At 36.7% G+C, this 18,843-nt stretch overlaps 2 protein-coding genes across 4 annotated transcripts in view; both read left to right on the top strand.

Annotated features, from left to right (window-relative positions):
• Window positions 1–10,694, top strand: part of LOC136033831 (geranylgeranyl transferase type-2 subunit alpha-like) — an 81,458-nt gene extending 70,764 nt beyond the window's left edge. Inside the window, exons 8-9 of the mRNA XM_065714769.1 lie at window positions 4,038–4,163; window positions 10,241–10,694. Coding sequence (XP_065570841.1) covers window positions 4,038–4,163; window positions 10,241–10,623 — 509 coding nt within the window. The 3' untranslated portion in view covers window positions 10,624–10,694. The remainder of the gene's footprint in view (window positions 1–4,037; window positions 4,164–10,240) is intronic.
• Window positions 10,695–10,848: 154 nt separating this feature from the next.
• Window positions 10,849–18,843, top strand: part of LOC136033828 (uncharacterized) — a 101,257-nt gene continuing 93,262 nt past the window's right edge. For all 3 annotated transcript variants that reach the window (XM_065714766.1, XM_065714765.1, XM_065714767.1), the window contains exons 1-2: window positions 10,849–11,145; window positions 15,568–15,696. In XM_065714766.1, the coding sequence (XP_065570838.1) occupies window positions 15,609–15,696 (88 nt within the window). In that variant the 5' untranslated portion in view covers window positions 10,849–11,145; window positions 15,568–15,608. The remainder of the gene's footprint in view (window positions 11,146–15,567; window positions 15,697–18,843) is intronic.

The following is an 18,843-nucleotide window of genomic DNA, read 5'->3' as shown; positions in this document are numbered from 1 at the left end:
ATGAAAATTGTAGTCTATTGGTATCGCAGTGTATGTTTGATATTATAGCATTATCTGAAATTTGTTTGAAAAAAGAAATTCAGTTTGAAAGGTTTCGGTATTTCGGTGTCCATCGTATAAAATATAAGAATGGACGAACTTATGGCGGAGTCACAATTTTTGTAACTGAAAATTTTTTGTCTCAGCATAAAGTCCAACGGCTGAAGAGTGTTTCTTGTAATTTGATATGGTTAAGAGTCAAAGAAGATGGACGGTTTATTATTTTTTGTGCAATTTGTATCCCTCCAGAGTCAAGCTCGTGCAACGAGGAGGATGCGTGGTGTATATTAGAGTATGAAAAACGTAAATTTTCTATTCAGTTTCCTTCTGACTTGTTTTGTCTTACGGGGGACTTTAATGGTTATATTGGGGTTACTCCAGAAGTTTTGATGTCACCTCATGCCTGTACGGATGAAGCTGCTTGGGAGGTCTGGGATGATTTAGTAATCCATCTCCCTTCGAGGGTAATTAAGGACCATAGTAGACGAAAGAATAATTGGGGTCGTAAAATTTTGGATTTTTGTGGTAAGGCGAATTTTGTTATTTTGAATGGAAGAGTTGGAAAGGATGGAGGTGTGGAAAATTTCACTTGTTTTTCTGGGACTTCTCCAAGTGTAATTGATTATATTTTGGTGGATATTCTTCTTTGGCATATATGTGCGGATTTCGAGGTGATGGCAGTGGTAGGTTCAGATCACTTGTCTGGTACGACTACTTTTGAGTTGGTTAGTTCTAAGAAACTAGCGACTAATAGTGATAGGAAGAAAAAACGCAGAGAAACTGAGGATTTAGGGATTAGAAAGGCACTGAAAGTAACAGGAAAGAATGAGAAAAATTTTCAGAGTATGATGACGAGTGATGAAGTTCGGCAGGAATTAGAGAAATGTTTGGTTTTACTAGGTGATGGAAAAATAGAGGAGCCGTTAGCATTAGTAAATGATGAAGATTAAGAAAAAAGAGCATGAAATTAGGACAGGAGAGCAACTGAAAAAAGATTATAGGGAAGGAGATATTAGGACCTTTTGGCGTATAGTTAAAAATTCTATAGGAGGAACAGAGATTTTATGGTATTCCAGCAGTAGATTCTTGGCCTACATATTTAGAGGAGAGAGAAAACGAAGTGATTAGGGACCATTGAGGAACTAGTTTAAGTGTAGATCTGGTATCTGCTTTACGTGATGTAGTTGATAGGCCAATGCAAGAATGTGATTATGATTTGATTGCTCCCATCCAAGTAAGTGAAGTTTGGGAGACAATAAAAGGAATGAGAGGCGGCTCTGCTCCAGGTCGAGATGGAATACCAACCGCACTTTGGAAGTGGGGACGGGTGTGGCTGCTGCCTGTTATAGCAGGGATGTTTTCCGGTATATTGAACAGTGCTGAATGGCCCTTGTCTTGGGCTACATCTGTTCTATTGCCGTTATTTGAAAAGGGGGATAGACTAGACCACTGGAAATATAGAGGTATAAGCCTAAGTAATGTGCTTAGTAAGGTTTTTGCTAAGATATTATGTTGTAGGATAGAAAATTGGATAGACCAAAATAGAATTTTATCAGCTTCGCAGGCAGGTTTCAGAAAAGGCTATAGTCATATAGATCAGATTTTTATTTTATTGGCGATTATTAGGAAACTGGTTAGGAGAAAAGAGGGCAGGCTATTTGTTGCATTTTTGGATTTAAAAGGGCGTTTGATGGAGTGGATAGAAGTTTAAGGATAGAGTCGTTGTTAACACTCGTTGTTAGGGCTACCAAGCGCATTTGTTAAGATTATAGCATCTATGTATAATACAGTTAAGATTGTAGTACGAGTAGGCAAGGATTTCTCTAGGGTTATTAGGAGTAGACTTGGTGTTAAGCAGGGATGTACAATTTCTCCAAGGCTATTTTCATTGTATATTAATGATTTTGAAGAAAATTTGATAGACAGAGGTGCCCCAAAAATTAAGCTTTCAAGTGCAAGCGTTATGGCATTACTTTTTGCGGATGACATAGCATTAGTAGCGAAAAGTAAGGAACATTTACAACAATTTCTAGATCTAGCATCTTCTTTCATTAGGAATAAGAAACTAGTGTTAAACATAAAGAAGTCGGTGGTAATGGTCTTTAGGAAAAGTGGAGAACAGATAGATTCGCAGTGTCAGTTTACGTATGAAGGTAGGACCCTAGACTATGTAGATGAATTTCAGTACTTTGGTTGTAGGCTTTCGTCAGATGGAAAATGGAAGAAACATCTCAAGATAGTAGAAAGTAAAGAAAATAGACTACTAGGATTGTTAAGTAAAAGTAGTATCAAGGAAATTAGGGATGTAGGACTGCTAAGGTATGTTTTTAATGCTAGGGTTAGATCGGCTTTACATTTCGGGGCGGAGCTTTGGGGGTTTAATAAGGGGTTGAATTTTGGGAGAATGCAGTTGAGGTTTCTTAAGCGTATGTTAGGCCTTGATAATAAGTTTATTGGGTTAGTACTAAGAGGGGATATAGGAATAAAGTGTATGAAACAGAATAGGTTAATTAGTATGGTTAAATATTGGGAAAGGGTATCATCGATAGAAGATAATCGGCTAGTCAAACAAGCATTTTTAATGATGCTTCAAGATAGGAGGAAGGATTCGTGGCCAACTCAGGTGAAGAATGTATTAGACCGTGTAGGGCTAGGTAATTGCTGGAATGAGGGAAAGGGGATAGGAGAGATGGTAGGGACTGTATCTAGGTTAGTTGCTAGTAGGCTAGAATCTCAGGAAGTTCAGGTTTGGCAAGCTGAGAAGGCTACCTCGTCGTCCCTTGGGATGTATGCGGAGGTCAAGGAGAACTGAGGCCAAGAAATGTATCTAAAAATGTGATTGGCTCTGGATGATTTGAAATGGGTCATGTATTGAAAGGGAAATTTTATGCCTCTTGGAGAACGTTGGAAATATTTAGGGAGAAATAGATTGAGGGATGGTCCTTACAGTTGCCCTATGTGTGGAGAGATGGATGAGTCTTTGCAACATTTTTTAGGGAATTGCAGGGAGTTGAGGGATTTGCGCTTGGAAATATTTGGTAAGGAGGTTGGGGGGAGAGATTGGATTTCGGAAATTTTGAGAAGTAGGCGTTACTTAACTATAAATAATATTGGAAAGTTCGTCCGGGTAGGTATGGGGTATCGTGATGTTTTCTTAAATAATTAGTTTAATGTCTTTTCAGTCTATGTTTGTTGCTGTATTTTTTACACTTGTTTTTGTGTATGTCACCATGGCCCAAATTGGACTTTTCGTGTGAATAAATCTTTCTATCTATCTATCCTTCTATCTATCTGGTAAATAAACATCGAGATGGAAAAAGAAAATATACACAATTGAATCAATATCTGTCATCCAGTAATTGGCTTACGGACTAATTGGGAAAAATGAGAAAGTAGATTTATTATCAGGAAAAAGTACGTAGTAAATGCAAGTAAATGATTTTGTTTTGCGAATCTGCATTTATTCCGACTAAGTGTAAAGTATTTGCTTTTGTCCGTAATTAAACTTTTTGTTCCAACCTTAGAAGAAAAATCAGGAATTCTGAACATAATGAAGTACAAAGTAAAAACTTGAACAAGAAATAAACTGAGTTAAGGAACTTTTCATATCCCAATAAAAAATTTTCTTCAGAAAGCTCTTTAAGTGGTGAAATGTTTTTTTTTTCTGAAGATATTGGCAACTTAATTCTTGAATCTTCTACTGGATCACTAGTATTTTTCTTTCATTGCCTCAATAGAAAGAGTTTGTGCTTGCGGCTTGAAGTTACCGGTGCAAGTCTGGACAGGGATATTTTTATCTTGTTGCATGGAGGGATGCTGAAAGATTAATGCAACAAGATGTTTAAGAAGTTTTGTATAAAGCCAAATATCGGTATTTCTATAAACGCTTAATTTGTTTTGTACAGCTCTCCGGGGTCTCTTCAATAGTACATTCATCCCCACCCCTTTGTTTGGGACTGCTTAAGATTGACCACAATTATTGATTTGATTCATTGCAGGGGTATTGCTGACTACTTTCCATGTTTTACGCTGCCTTTACCATGAAGTAAAAGAGGATTTGTTACTGATTATTGAAAAGCTGAAGGAAATTGACAGTTCTAGAGCTCATTTTTACAATGATCTAAGTAAGTATGTCAGTACTGTCTTTTCTCTCTGTCACCAGTGAGTCTTACTTCTGTAATAGAAGCTGATAGCTTGTGTGCAAGTGCATTACTAAAAAAAAGAAAAGAAAAACAAGATATTATAATACCAGAGAACTAAATTTTTGTGTCCTTTTTTAAATAACGAAGGAATAATCCGACAGGTCAACATTTAAGATGGGTCTTTGTGTTTGCGACAAGCTTGCTACATGTCCCTGTAAAAAAAAACGCCCAGCAACTGAAACGTCGATTCGACGCCCTATGCGCCAGCAATGGCTCTGGAGGATCTTTATCCTTTATCCTATGTGTTTGCCCCCCCACCTCCTCCGGAAAATTGTTTCTAGAAAATTCCTCTTGGAAAATTCCCCCTGGAAAATTTCCCCCCATTTTCCCCAACCGTATCCGATCAAAATTTCAAGATAGCCATTTTTTTTCCAAAATAGTCCAAAGGTCAAAGAACTATGCATCTTGATTTGAAAATCACTCCCTCCAGGCCCTGGGGCAAGGTCCGTAAGATGTACAAGTTTCACATGGTAAAGGTATAACACTTTTATGGGAAGGGTGGTCGTATACAATTTGCAGGGGAGCAGATGCCTCAAAGTGTGTATTTTGATTCCAAAACATCCTAACTCTCTTTGAGCCTTCAGATAAATACACAACTATTTCTAAAGAAGGGTTGGAGGTCGAATGAGGAATTGATATTTAATTTCTCTTAATTTCTGGGAATATTTATGTTATGCCCTGTTAATATGATAGTAAAACGCCAAAACTAGCAGAAATTATTCCGTATGGGAGGGGGCTGCTTCTTTTTCAGCCCCAACCTCCCCCTTGTGGCCGTAGAAACTTCGTAGAATGCTCATTCGATATAAAATTGAGAGTTCTAGTTCTTCTTTATAAGTCGAAAGTAATTGGAGACTAACCAGCCCCTTTCCTAAATCTGTTTTTGATATCAGGTTCTTTTGTTACCTCTTAAGACACCTGATCGGTATCTTAAGGTACCGTTTTTGCAATCTCTCTGTGGCTGGTCAATTTTGTGTGTCCGGGAATTTTTTGGGGGAAATTTTATGCGGGGGGGGGGGGGTCCATGGTGATTTTCCCGGGTGTGAAAATGCTGGCTCCCATTGAAGGGGTATGTATCTGGTGGATTGAAAACTCTGACTCGATTTGGCAATCAGAGCTAGGAATTGAAGGGAGTCTGATGTCTGTTTTGAGTTGGATATATTTCTTGTAAAAGGTGTCTAGTAATACTTTTGTCTTGTAAAAACTGTATATCTATGAGGTGGATCGTCAGCAAATCGTCGTCAGCCTTTGGAAGTGCTCACGTTTCTAAGCCACAATCTACCACTGTTAGAACCGTGACTGCCGATATCTCAATCTTAGTTTCCTGACTTATCTTCCTATTCTTTCAAACTTTTGTCAACTGCTAAAAAAACCTGCGCTCTGGCCATTTTGCTTTTCACGTTTTAATTAACATTCACCAATGATCCTTCCCAGGTAAGTAAAGGTATCTACTTGGTCGATTTTCTCGCTGCCTAACATCACCTCTTCACCCTCATTTAAACCTAGTTGTCGTCTCCTTAACGTTAATTTCAAACCTATCCGTACACCCAGAAGTTTTAAAAACCTTCAAAAATTCTTTCTTTTCACTAATATTTTTATGTAGGACCCTCAGGGCCATATTTTAAGAGTCAAATATCTCGTCCGTTACCGAATCTTTTTTTCTTAGGTGCCATCTACAAAATGTATATTTCCTATGTTTATGTAGTCACTAGAACGTTCGGCTAGCATCGACTATTATTGCCTCTTTAAAGAGGTAAAACTTTACCATCTTGATTAAAATTAGACCTACGTTGCCCGGGCAACGTGAAGTGTTGCGGCAACCTTTGTCCGGCTTCGCCGACTAAAGTGTTGCGAGAGCAACGCTTTGATTTTGTTTCTTTGCTATCGATCAGTAATCACATGATCAAAGGCTATTTCTCAGCACTGAAAAAACAACAACACAATAATATCGAAAGAAGGGACTAAATTGACTTCGCAGCCAGTTAAACTTTATCCTGTTCAATCGTAGACCTCGAGACGGATGAAAACTCGGAACAATATATTATATAATCTAGTTGGTATTATAAAGCTATCCCTAACTTTTCAGGATCAAAATACCATAGATGACATTCTATTAATTATTACGAAACTATCTCACTGTGTTACATTCTCGTTTGTGCTTGTTTCTTCACTATCGGTTAAATGGTGAAGTTGTCAGCCTATCGAATTTTTTAAAACGGTATTTTCAAACAAGAACGCAATCAGCTATCACATGACCAAAGGCTATTCCTCAGTGTTAAAAAAACAACAACTACAAAATAATATCGAAAGAAGGGACTAAATTGACTTTGCAGCCAGTTGAATTTTATCTCTTTCAATCGTAGACATCATGACCGATGAAAACTTGAAACAATATCTTATATAATCCAGTTGGTATTATAAAGCTATCCGTAACTTTTCAGGATTAAAATACCATAGGTGACACTAATTATTACGAAACTACCTCATTGTTTTACGTTATCGTTTGTACCCGTTGCGTAAACACTTAATTCTGACAGATTTAAAGAGATCGAATACAATGTGCAGCAATTTGCACAAATTTCTAGCCCAAAGCGAACCGATTCTTACTTACAAGTCCCTCTCCCGTGATAAACATCAAGTTCACCGGAAACAAATAAATGGGTACACCAATTAGCAAAAGTTACAAACCCCTCATCGCTGAATATGATTGTAGGCCAACAGCCGATTATTAATTACGGGTCCCCTACATGTTTTACCACTGGAACCGAATTGGTTTAACCATCAAATACACCGGAAACAAATAATGGGTACACCAACTAGCAAAAGTGGCAAACCCCTCATTGCTAAAGATGATTATGAGCTAACAGCCGTTTTCGCTCAAAGTGAATGGATTCTTACTAATAAGTCCCTCCCCCGCGATTGGCATCAAGTTCACCGGAAACAAACAAATGGGTACACCAGAAACAAACAAATGGGTACAAAAACAAACAAATGGCTAGCACAGTTGCAAACCCCTCATTGCTGAAGTTGACTGTAGCCTAACTAGAGATTATTACTTACAAGTTCCCTACATGTCTTACCGCTGGAACCAAATTGGTTTTACCATCAAATACACTGGAAACAAATGATAGATACACCAACTAGCAAAAGTTGCTAACCCGTCATTGCCGAAGGTGATTGTTACCTAACAGCCGACTGTTGCTGACAAGTCCTCTATATGTCTCACAATTTTTATCGGCCTAGATTTCGTTTCAGTGTGTACCTTACTACTGAAGTTGTCAACCCCTTGAAACTTTCAAACTGGTATACCTCATGAAGGAATTTTTGTACCAAAAAATGAATGTCATATATTTTGATCAGCTCATCAAGAGCTATTGATTGCCATCGAAAAAATTATATCTGTCTTAGTTCAAAAGTTGATTTTTTTGCCGTAGGCCAACTTTCAAACGTAACCACTTAGAAAGGAGCAAAGGATAAGCTCCAATTTCTTTAGCAATGAGAGAACTTTTAAAGTTTATTTGGAACATCTGGTACCATTTCTCTACCGCAATCCCAAGTCTGGTAAACCGAATGATAAGCTCACCTGAAACCACGAACAGAAATGGGTAGAAACAATAGATGGCAGCATTTTCGGACCGTGGGATAATGCCACATTCTGGCTTCTGTAAATTTTTCTATTTACCACTCAAAGAAGTTATATTGGCTGAGGGGCCGGGTAACTGCTGCATATATTTAACACTTATAGATTTTAGTCCGTCTTCAATTTGAAAGTGGTCCCTGCCTGCTTACCTGCTAGAACAGAGCTTTCCACTCGAAAGCAGAAACATGGTTTGATGAAACGAAAGCTTGGCTGCACAACTTCAGATACTCCTCTCTGACATAGGCTTCATAACTCCACTTTACTTCGCACACCATAGGCTATGGCTCGTGGTCAAGCAAAAACCATCCTTTTTGGCCCCAGGCAAGAGTTCTGCGGAGCTTTCCAAAATGTAATGTCATATTCATCAATCCGGCCTGAAGTCCACATTTTCCGTAAAAACCGCACAGGTTAGACCCTTACCAGTTTCCAGGAATAAGCTGAGATCGACGGCATAGGAAAAAAAACACAAAAAAACGGACAAAACCAAGGTGTTGCTCTCGCAACACAATTTATGTGATAAGCGTACTCTGCTCTTTGCACTGGAGCAAGGGGAAGACAAAATTGCAGTTGCTTATGATTCGTATGATTTTTAAATTAATTAGCATCTAGAGATAAAAACTCCAGTTTTGGCGCCCTTGAGATTTTGTTTTATATTTTACATCAAAGAAAGGATCTCATCATTACTATAGGTGTTGCAACTCAAACCCTCTATCTCTAGATTTTCCCTTTCAATACTAATATTGATCTCAGACTATAGAAGATTACTGCTTAGTTCAAATACTAATATTAAATATGACTAAGCCACTAAGTTGGCTTTAAGTTGTAATGGAGTTTTTGAGTATGAGTGTATGAGAGTGTATGATAGTGATATTAATTTAGTATGAGTATAACCATGTCTGTATACAGGGCCAATAAAAGGATAGAAATGGTTACTACTTCCCCCCAGGTCTGTCAGGTACTTCCTCTTTCCCAATGAGAAATGTAGGTTGCAGAACATGCTTTACTTTTTTTTGAGAATTCTTACACCAACTCTATGAATGGTGCTATTGGATAAATATAGAATATAGGATAGCTATCATGGGTCATGGTTAAATTCTTTCTCAGATAGGATAACCTCAGTCGCAAAGAATATGTTTTTAGGTCTCGAAAAAAAAAAGAAATGAAACGAGTAAGGTTTTCAGTCGGTGACAAAAACCAAAAGACAAAGTTGATGTTTGGGAATTTGCCTCCGCTAAGCCGTCCTCAATGTTCCAAAAAAAGAAGGAAAAAGGTGAACATAAAAGAAAAAGAACTGAATTTTTAAGTAAACGTCATTGAACCTAATTAGTGACTCAAGTAAAACAAACCAAAAAAAAAAAGAAAGACGATTCAAAGATTAGATTTTGCAAGGATTCTGTCCCTACTGGCTGCTACAGCATGTCTACTCATCTGGTTTGTCGTAAGGGGGATATTTGATCTTGTTTTAAAATGCGACAGAGTGTAAGGTAAATTACTTTTTATTAAATTATCATAAAAATATGATAAAAATTTGTAAAAATATCCCCAATATTTCTCCTTAAAGCGAGATTATGATGTAGCTATTTTTAAATTTCAATTGTCTCCCTCAAAGTTTGCGATAAACCATTCACTATTGACTGTATGGAAGTCTAAGTGAAAGTCCTTGCCGAAATACCGTATTTGTTTTTCAGGCTTTTTTCCGCTGATTGAAAATCGTCCTTATTGGATTTCTTACTTTTTTTATCTTCTTTCTCTTCGTTTTTCGATGTACGGCATGCATACCCAGTGTAGTCTCAAACGTGTTTACTCACAAAGAAACTGCCAGAAGTTTTGCTTCTTTACCAACCAACATGCAATGGCTGAAGTGTCATGTGGCAACATCTCTTGAACATATTATGAATAAGTTGTTGTACCAATGCGATAAGCGTCTCGATTTCAACAGTGACTATTTTGAATTGTAATGAAGAAGTAGGCTTTCATGTCTGTCTTAAAAAGTATTTTTTCTTACTGAGTTTTATTTTTGTTTTCACTGTGTTTCATTTGTTTTTAAAAACTTGAGCTACCGCTGAATAGCACTCGCATAAAAGAAAAATAAAAATCGAAAAATGTTTAAAAAAGGTGTCAACATGAAGATGATGCTTAATCAGTGTGACTAATCTCTTTGGTATTTCTTTGACAAAACTACAGACGTTTTGCTTTACAGATTTGGTTTTATCAAGCGCTTGGCGCTAAAACTCAAAACTGAACAATTGGCTTTTTCAGACTGAGAGTAAAAGTTCGTATTTTAATCTAAGTAGATTAAAAAAAAGGTTCTGTTGAGAATTCATGTTTGTTTGGTCTTTGTGATTAATTTTTAATTTTTCAGATTCAATAGTTATGATTGAAGAAGTAATATCAAGGAATCAGTATGGCCATTCATTCTCTTGCTCAGATCGGGCACTCACCTGTATCCATCATGTCTCCTATTTAGCGTTTATCCAAGAAATTGATTTGAGTGGGAATCAGCTTACAGATATGAAATTTGTCAAATATTTAGCATGTACCAAAAAGCTTAATCTTAGTAGAAACCACATTAAACAACTGTGCGATGTCAGTGATCAGCTAGAAGATTTAGATTTGTCCCACAATTATATAAAAAATGTAAACAAATTTTGTGTACAGAAGTTAAAGATTTTGAAAATTGGCGGGAATCCGTGCGATTTCGCTCAAGTAAAAAGAGACTTACCAATTTCTCTGCAGGTTGAATGAATTTTTGTTGTTAAGAAACAAGAATTTTTAGCGTTTTCCTTGTCTTTGTTCCAATAAAATTGTGACTAACAGAGTGTATTATGCCAAGTTTAGACATGTAGTGAAATTTATGAACTCATTTGAGCGCCAAAAGGGTTGTCTGTACGAGTAATCCTGAATTCCACTGGTGTAAGATGCAGTTTGTAAATAACAGGCTTAACTGGGATTTCGTAGCTGAAGTGTTTTGGAAATAATGATAATACAGAAAAACGAAGCTGAAGTTTTTCTGAAGAATTTCGTAGCTGAAGGGTTTTGGAAATAATGATTATACAGAAAAACGAAGCTCCATGTGCGCCTTACTGGAAACGGTTGCATGTAACAATAGCCGTGATTTTAATTCTCTTTCCATGACAATAATTTTTCTAAGTTGGCGGAGTGTTACTAATCCTGACATCTACTACGTTTCATGGTAACCTGTGATATCATTGTTGCGCTTGAACTGCCAAGAATAAGAAACCTTGTTTATGAAACTATGTTATCCAGGTATCCAACTTCCCATAGATCATCGCCTACTTGGCCATCTTTGTAGAATTTAATATATCTATGCTCCATGGTTCTAGATGAATAGAGTTTTCGGTTTGGCAAAATGTATAAATTGTTAAGTTATGTCAATTCACATGTCTTTCCTTCTTATTTCCTTCCTCTTTTCGAACTATCGTCTTTTAAGGAAAAGCTTTAAGACCACATTGGCTTCACTCATAAGGAATTGACTGGAAATGAATGAGATCTAAATTGTTTATGTTCGGCTTTGAAGTTAAAGGCGTTATTTTCTACATAATTACTTGCATTAAAAATAAATTTTTAAAGATTGTCCTGCGTCTTTGGTTCTGTCTGCCGTTCAGGGTAATAAACTTAAAAGGTAATAAACTCTGTTCGTTTTAAGAAAGTAATTAAATAAAAAATAGTTTTTTTTTTAACTGCAAGTAAGGAGCGACAGTAAAACAAAACGAACAGAAATTATTCCGCATATGAAAGGGGTTGTCTCCTCCTCAACGCCTCGCTCTTTAAGCTAAAGTTTTTTATTGTTTTATAAAGTAGAACTGTGACAAAGAGTCAAACTTTAGCGTAAAGAGCGAGGCGTTGAGGAGGGGACGACCCCTTTCATATACGGAATAATTTCTGTTCGTTTAGTTTTAATGTCGCTCCTTACTTGCAGTTAAAAAAATGTTTTTCTTAATTTAATTTCTGAATAAATATTTAAATTAATGCATGTTTTAATGCACGTGAATAACTAAAAAAAAATTAGAACTAGAACTTGGGGAACTAGAACTTTTAATTTCCGTTAGAATAAGCCCTCTCGCGACATTCTAGGACCACTGGGTCGATACGATCACGCCTAAAAAAAAACAATCAAACAAATATACACGCATCCGTGATCTGTCTTCTGGAAAAAAAAATTACAAAACTCCACATTTTTGTAGATAAGAGCTTGAAAATTCTACAACAGGGTTCTCTGATATGCTGAATCTGATGGTGTGATATTCGTTAAGAGTATGTGACTTTTAGGGGATTTTCCCCCTATTTTCTACAATGAGGCAAATTTTCTCAGGCTCGTAACTTTTGATTTGTAAGACTAAACTTGATGGAACTTAAATATTCAAAATCAGCATAAAGTACGATTCTTTTGATGTAACTATTGGTATCAAAATTCCCTTTTTTAGATCTATTGAGCCGGGTTACTTCTTATCACAGTTTGTTACCACAAACTGTTTGAAAACGAACAGACGATTTTGAGAAAAAAAGGGATGGGTGAGGAGGCTTAGTTGCCCTCCAATTTTTGGGCTACTTAAAAAGGCTTTACTTAGACTTAGGTCCTCCCACGCCTGAGGGCGCATAAGACAGCAACAGTGGTTCGCCACGACGACCTGTCCTGAGCCCTCGACCAAAGCTCCTCCATCGAAAACCTTGCCAGCTTTGCCTCCTTCTCTAACATCCTGCCAACGGTCATTTTGGGTCTCCCTTACTTGTTGAGGCCAGGGGGTATCCAACACCATATGTTATGAGGTAGCCTTCCATCACCCATTCGCACCATGTGCCCCCAATACATCCATCGTCGCTTTCTAATGACATCAAGGATGGGGGCATGATTTGTCATGGTATAAATCTCATCATAGAAGTCAATCCGGGGCTATCTATTGCTGTTTCTTGAGTAATCGGTTTTACGGTGGCGGGTTACTAGCCCTCCGACCAACCCTCCTCCTTTTTCCAGGCTTGGGACTGGCTGTATAACAGGCGGAGTTTTTCACGAACGTTTATATTAGTAAAAAATATATGTTCCTCACGAATTAACTGCCGTAATGAATTTCTAGATTGGTATATTTTTATTACGTACTAGCTGTAGGTGTGGCGCTTCGCGCCACACCAACACCTATTTGGTACCCAAGCCCCCCCCCCGCGTGCATAAGTCATTACGCGCCATTGTAGTTGTGTCACTGTGTCCCACCTGTGAAGATATATATATATATATATATATATATATATATATATATATATATATATATATATATATATATATATATATATATGTTTTTAACCACGTAAAATTGCGAATATACAAAATTCTTCGCTGTCCCGAAACTGCCTTAGTTTCGGGAGAGCGAACTGCCTTAGGAATCCAAACTGCCTTTTGTTGATTAACTTTTGGGTTAGAAGATATTCTAGTAATCTGTCTGCTATGATGGCTCGAATATTTTACAAGTGATGCTTGTAAGACTTATGGCAAAGTATTTGATTGCATTTTGTTTTTCACCTTTTTTGGAGATTGGGGTGAATATTGCCTTTTTCTAGAAACTAGGGATTTACCCGGAATCCATAGATACCATAAAGAAGAGAGATAGGGGTCTTGTGACTTGTGCTGAAAATTCTTTGAGAATGCGAGGGTGTGTGCCGTTTGGGCATACACCCTTAAAACGGATGCAAAATAATAATTAAATAGATTGGCCTTTTCAGTGGGTTGTTGCAATGTTTTTCTTGATAAAGGATGTATTCGAGCTGGAATACTAGGTCGCTCTTGACGCTGAGAGCTTACATAATTCCAGAAAGCCTTAGGATTTTCTTTAATATTTTTGGTGACTTGTTTTTCTCTTTTAGCTGCAAAATTTCGTGTTGGTTTTCCGACTTCACTTTTAAATATAGTTTAACTATAGACAAAATAGTTTATAGTCTTCGTCAGCATGAGTTCTGGCGAACTTTCGCCAAGCCTGCTGCTTTCTTTTGATTAGCTCCACATTTTCTCGGTTCAGTGCGGGTCTTGTGTGCTTTACTGTAGCTGGCACAGTTTTTTGTCCAATTATGGATTTTATCGCAAAACAACCCATGGATCTCCTCCACCGTCTCAAGGTTATTAAATTCTTTAGGCCAGTCCGCTTCGCTCAGAGCCTCGCGCATTGATTTGTAGTAGGCTATGCTTTATAATGATTAAGTTTATTTTTATTGCTTTATTTCTGTTTAGTTTCAGCCTTCAACACAATAGTAATAGTAGCATCCGACTTGCCCAGAGGTGCCTCAACTCTAACTATTTCAATTTCTGAGCGATAGTTGCACATAACCAGATGAAGGGTTGTTGGTTTATCTTTTCCCCGAATTCGAGTTGGCTGTTTTACAAGCTGGTCTAGATAGTTGTCATTTATTGTTTTTAGAATTTTTATTTTGGGATGGTGACCGAAGTGATTCTTATTTATATTATTTTATAATTTTTTTTTTAATATAAAAGGTTTTAACCATATCATTTCCTTTAAATGAGCCACTAACCAGCTCTCTACGATGTTCCAGTGCCAGGCTGTCTGAGGTAAAAAAGAAAAGAAAAAGATGTCTTATATGCAGAATATCATGGTTTCAGCAACTTATCTTGATTTTCAAGCCAATACATTTTCTTTGTTGTTCAAGCCAAGAGACGGTAAGTTTCGTATTTAGGGGACTTGGACAAGGCAGTTCTAGTAGTGTACTTTTTTTTTGATCCGACTCTATTTTTAGGAGTCATGGGCTATTGTACTTTTTGCTATGGGGCCTGATCGTCTCTTACTAGGTTGCAAGCTACCGGTGCAACTCGGATTAATATAATCATTTAAGTATGACATAAAATATTTTAAAATAGGGTCCTCGAAAGCCAACTTGATGCAGTGGTTAGCTTGTTTGAATTCTACTCCAAAGGTCACAGGTTCAGTTCCTGCCGTAGGCAATTTTTATACATTTGTCAATTTAAAGTTTAACTAAAACTATTATTAATTTTATTCTTTATGTAATTTACTATAAATGTTCTTTCTATATTATAATAATGGTAAGCATACCCAATTGTTACGCGGGTGACCGGGGTTCGATTCTCCGTAGGAGGGAATTCTTAATATATTGACCTTAAAGATAACTGTGCAAGCCTGTACTATAGTTAAAAGTTATTATAGGAAAGAGTTCGTTGTTTGTTATAAATTTCATTTTCAAACCAATATGTTTTCCTGGTTATTCAAGCCAAGGAAAAGCTTATTTTGCAATATAGAGGTATTGGACAAGGCGGTTTTAATACTGTACCTCTTTGTTTGATCTGATTCCAGTTTTAGGAGTTATGGGCAATTTATTTTTTGATATGTGACGTGATTGTCTCCTACTAGGTTTCTGGCTACTGCTGCACCCCAGATTGCATTCACTTATTACGTCACATATGGTTATAGCCTGGATCGTCTCTTACTGGGTTGCTAGCTACCGCTGCAACTCGAATTGCATTCACTTATTACATCACACGTTGTTATAACCTACAATTATAACGCCATTCGACAAGCCTGTACACAAAATGGAGTTTTTTTTTGTAAAAATTTATTCTATTTTAAAAACTATTTTCTTTTTAACTACAAAAGATCCTAGATTTAGCAATTTCCTTTAAAATTAGCCATTGAACAGCTCTCTATGATTTTCCAGTGCCCAGCTAGCTAAGGAGAAAGAAAAACACAGAAAAAGAGATGCCGTCGATGCAGAATATCGTAGTTGAAGTAAATGTTCTTGTTTTTCAAGCCAACATATTTTCTTCGTTGCTCAAGCCAAGAGACTGTAAGTATTCTATACATGAGTTTCGGACAAGGTGGTTCTAATAGTGTACTTTTTGTTTCGATCTAACAATATTTTTAGGAGTTAGGGGTTATTGTATTTCTTAGTATGGGACAGGATAGTCTCTGATTAGGTTGCCAATTACCGCTGCAACCCGTAATGTGCATCCCAATCAATCAGTGAGCTGTTGAAATCACCTAGCATGATGCTAGTAGTAATTGGTCTGCAACACTCATAGATTTGTGAAAGAAGGTCATCATTTTCAAAGGTGCTTGAAGGGTTTATGTAAATAATTCCAATGTTTATCGTTTTTTGATTTCTCTGGGCTAGATGAACCCATATACTCTCTAATCCATATATTTTTACATTAAAATTAGCTATGTTGCATTTTTCATGACTGTAGCATAATATACCTATCTGCTATTTTTATAATCATGATTTATAAAGCGACTCGTGTAGGCTGGAATATAAAATTTGGGAAGCGTGGTTGGGCGCCGGCTATTTTTAGGTTTAACTTTTGCAATTCCACAATATGTTGGGTTTCAAGAGAAATTAGATGCTTCAGTTCCTCAAGTTTATTTGGAAGGATGTCTGCATTCAGATAAAGTATTTTGAGGCCCTTTTTCTCTCTGGATTTTAGCATTTTGGTCTCGAGCCGGTTACCCCCTTGTTGGGCTCTAATTGATGTTTCTTAGTCCTTTCGAGTTCTATCGTAAGTACTAAAAAACTTTAGCATGAAGGGTGATGTAGTGAGGAGGAGCCTTCATATATGGAATAGTTTAGGTTCGTTTTAAGTTTTAATATTTCTTTTTAGTTTCTGTTGAAAAGAAAAGACTTGTTTTTTTTAAGCAAAGAATAAAGATGTATTTTTTTTATAAGAATATTTCCATTTTGTAATATTTTTTTTCAAATTATTTTCATAATTTTAATTAGTTTCTTCACTTTTTCAACCATGACAACCTAGTAAAGAGCAAACCACGACCCATAGTAACCTAAACTTTAAAATTTTGATTCGGGGTGAAAATGTAAAAATAGTTGCTGTAGATTATCTGTAACGAGGATTTTGAGAACTTGTTCTGCTATTGTCATTTAAAGTAACCCTGTTAGAAAGTTTTTGTTTAAGTTTTTCTTCATATTAAATAAAAAAAAAAACAAGTTTTTGCAACTGCAAGTAAGGAGTGACGTTAATACTTAAAACGAACAGAAATTACTCCGTATATGAAAGGGGTAGTCCCCTTCTCAACGCCTCGTTCTTTACTATAAAGTTTTTAATTGTTTTAAAAGTAGAACTGGGACAAAGACCCGAAACTTTAGTGTAAAGAGCGGAACGTTGAAGAGGGGACAACCCCTTTCATTTACGGAATAATTTCTGTCCTTTTCAAGTTTTAATGACGCTTCTTACTTGCAATTAAAAAAACTTGTTTTTTTATTTAATTTCTGAACGTTTTAAAATTAATCCATGTTTTGATTTTGGCTCACAGCTCATGAATAATTACAACTTAATCAAAACTAGAACTTACGGCATTAGAACATTTAATTCCTGTTAGAATGAGCCCTCTCGCGACATTCTAGGACCACTGGGTCGATACGAACAAATAAACACATCCATGATCTGTCTTCTGGCAAAAAATACAAAATTCCACATTTTTGTTGATAAGAGCTTGAAACTTCTACAGTAGGATTTTCATATGCGCTCATATACGAATCTGATGGTGTGATTTTCGTTAAGATTCTATGACTTTTAGGAGATGTTTCCCCCTATTTTCTAAAATAAGGCAAGTTTTCTCCGGCAACTTTTGATGTGTAAGACTAAACTTGATGGAACTTATATATTTAAAGTTTACATAAAAATACGATTCTTTTGATGTAACCATTGGTATCAAAATTCTGTTTTTTAGATTTTCGGTTACTATTGGGCCGGTTCACTCCTAACCACAGTTTATTACCACGAACTATTTGAAAAAGAAATTTGCATATCATTTTTTTTGGCTGAATGGTTTTTCTCGTAGTTTTGATCGGACGATTCTGAGGAAAAAGGGGTAGGGAAGGATGCCTAGTTGCCCTCCAATTTTTTGTTACTTAAAAAGGCAACTAGAACTTTAAATTTTTTACGAACGTTTTTATGAGCAAAAAATATACGTAAATATACGAATTAACTTACGTAACGAACTTCTATATTCGTATATTTTTAGTACGTATATGATGGGGTTAGCCCCCTTGTTAATACATAGCTCTTTACACTAAAGCTTAAATTTTATCCTAATTACTTAAGAATAACCCCAGAATCACAAAGGCCGTAGAATAAATAGTTGAAATTACTAAAAATACGTTAGCGTAAAGAGGGAGGTATTTAGGAGGAGATGAACCCCTCATATGCGTAATGATTTCTGTTCGTTTGAAGTTTTAATACTGCTTCTTACTTTCAGTTGAAAAAAATTTCATATTTTTTTTTTTGAAATAATGCTAGAAAATCCTGTCCACCCTTCATGGAATTTCTCTTCCCCCATGACAAATTCCTCCAAGGAAAGATCCTTTCACGTAGCTCCCTCCCCTCAACCCTCCCCCCAACCAAAAAATCCCCTGAAAATGTCTGTGCACGTCCCAATAACCATCGCTGTGTGTAAACCCTGGTCAAAGTTTGTAACTTGCAGCCCCTCCCCCGGGGACTGTGGGGGAGTAAGTCGTCCTCAAAGACATATTTATTATATTTTTTTACTATGCTGAACAAAATTGCTATCTCGAAATTTTGATCCATTGAATTTGAGAAAAAAGAGCGTGGGAGGGGGCCTAGGTGCCCTCCAATTTTTTGGTCACTGAAAGAGGGCACTAGAACTTTTAATTTTGGTTAGAATGAGCCCTCTTGCAACATTCTAGGACCACTGGCTCGATGTGATCACCCCTGGGGAAAAGAAAAAGAAAAAAAGAAGAAAGAAAAACAACATATAAACACACACCCGTTGTCATTCTTCTGGCAAAATATACGAAGTTCCACACTTTGTAGATTGGAGCTTAAAAATTCTACAGTGGAGCTCGTGGTTCTCTGGTACGCTTAATGCGACGGTGTGATATTCGTTAAGATTTTACGACTTTTAGGGGATGTTTCCCCCTATTTTTCAAAAGAAAGCAAATTTTCTCAGGCTCGTATCTTTT

The sequence above is a fragment of the Artemia franciscana genome, chromosome 12 (genome assembly GCF_032884065.1).
Source record: "Artemia franciscana chromosome 12, ASM3288406v1, whole genome shotgun sequence".
Taxonomy (NCBI): domain Eukaryota; kingdom Metazoa; phylum Arthropoda; class Branchiopoda; order Anostraca; family Artemiidae; genus Artemia; species Artemia franciscana.
Note: the sequence above shows the minus strand (reverse complement) of the source record. Positions and strands in the feature narration are given on the sequence as shown.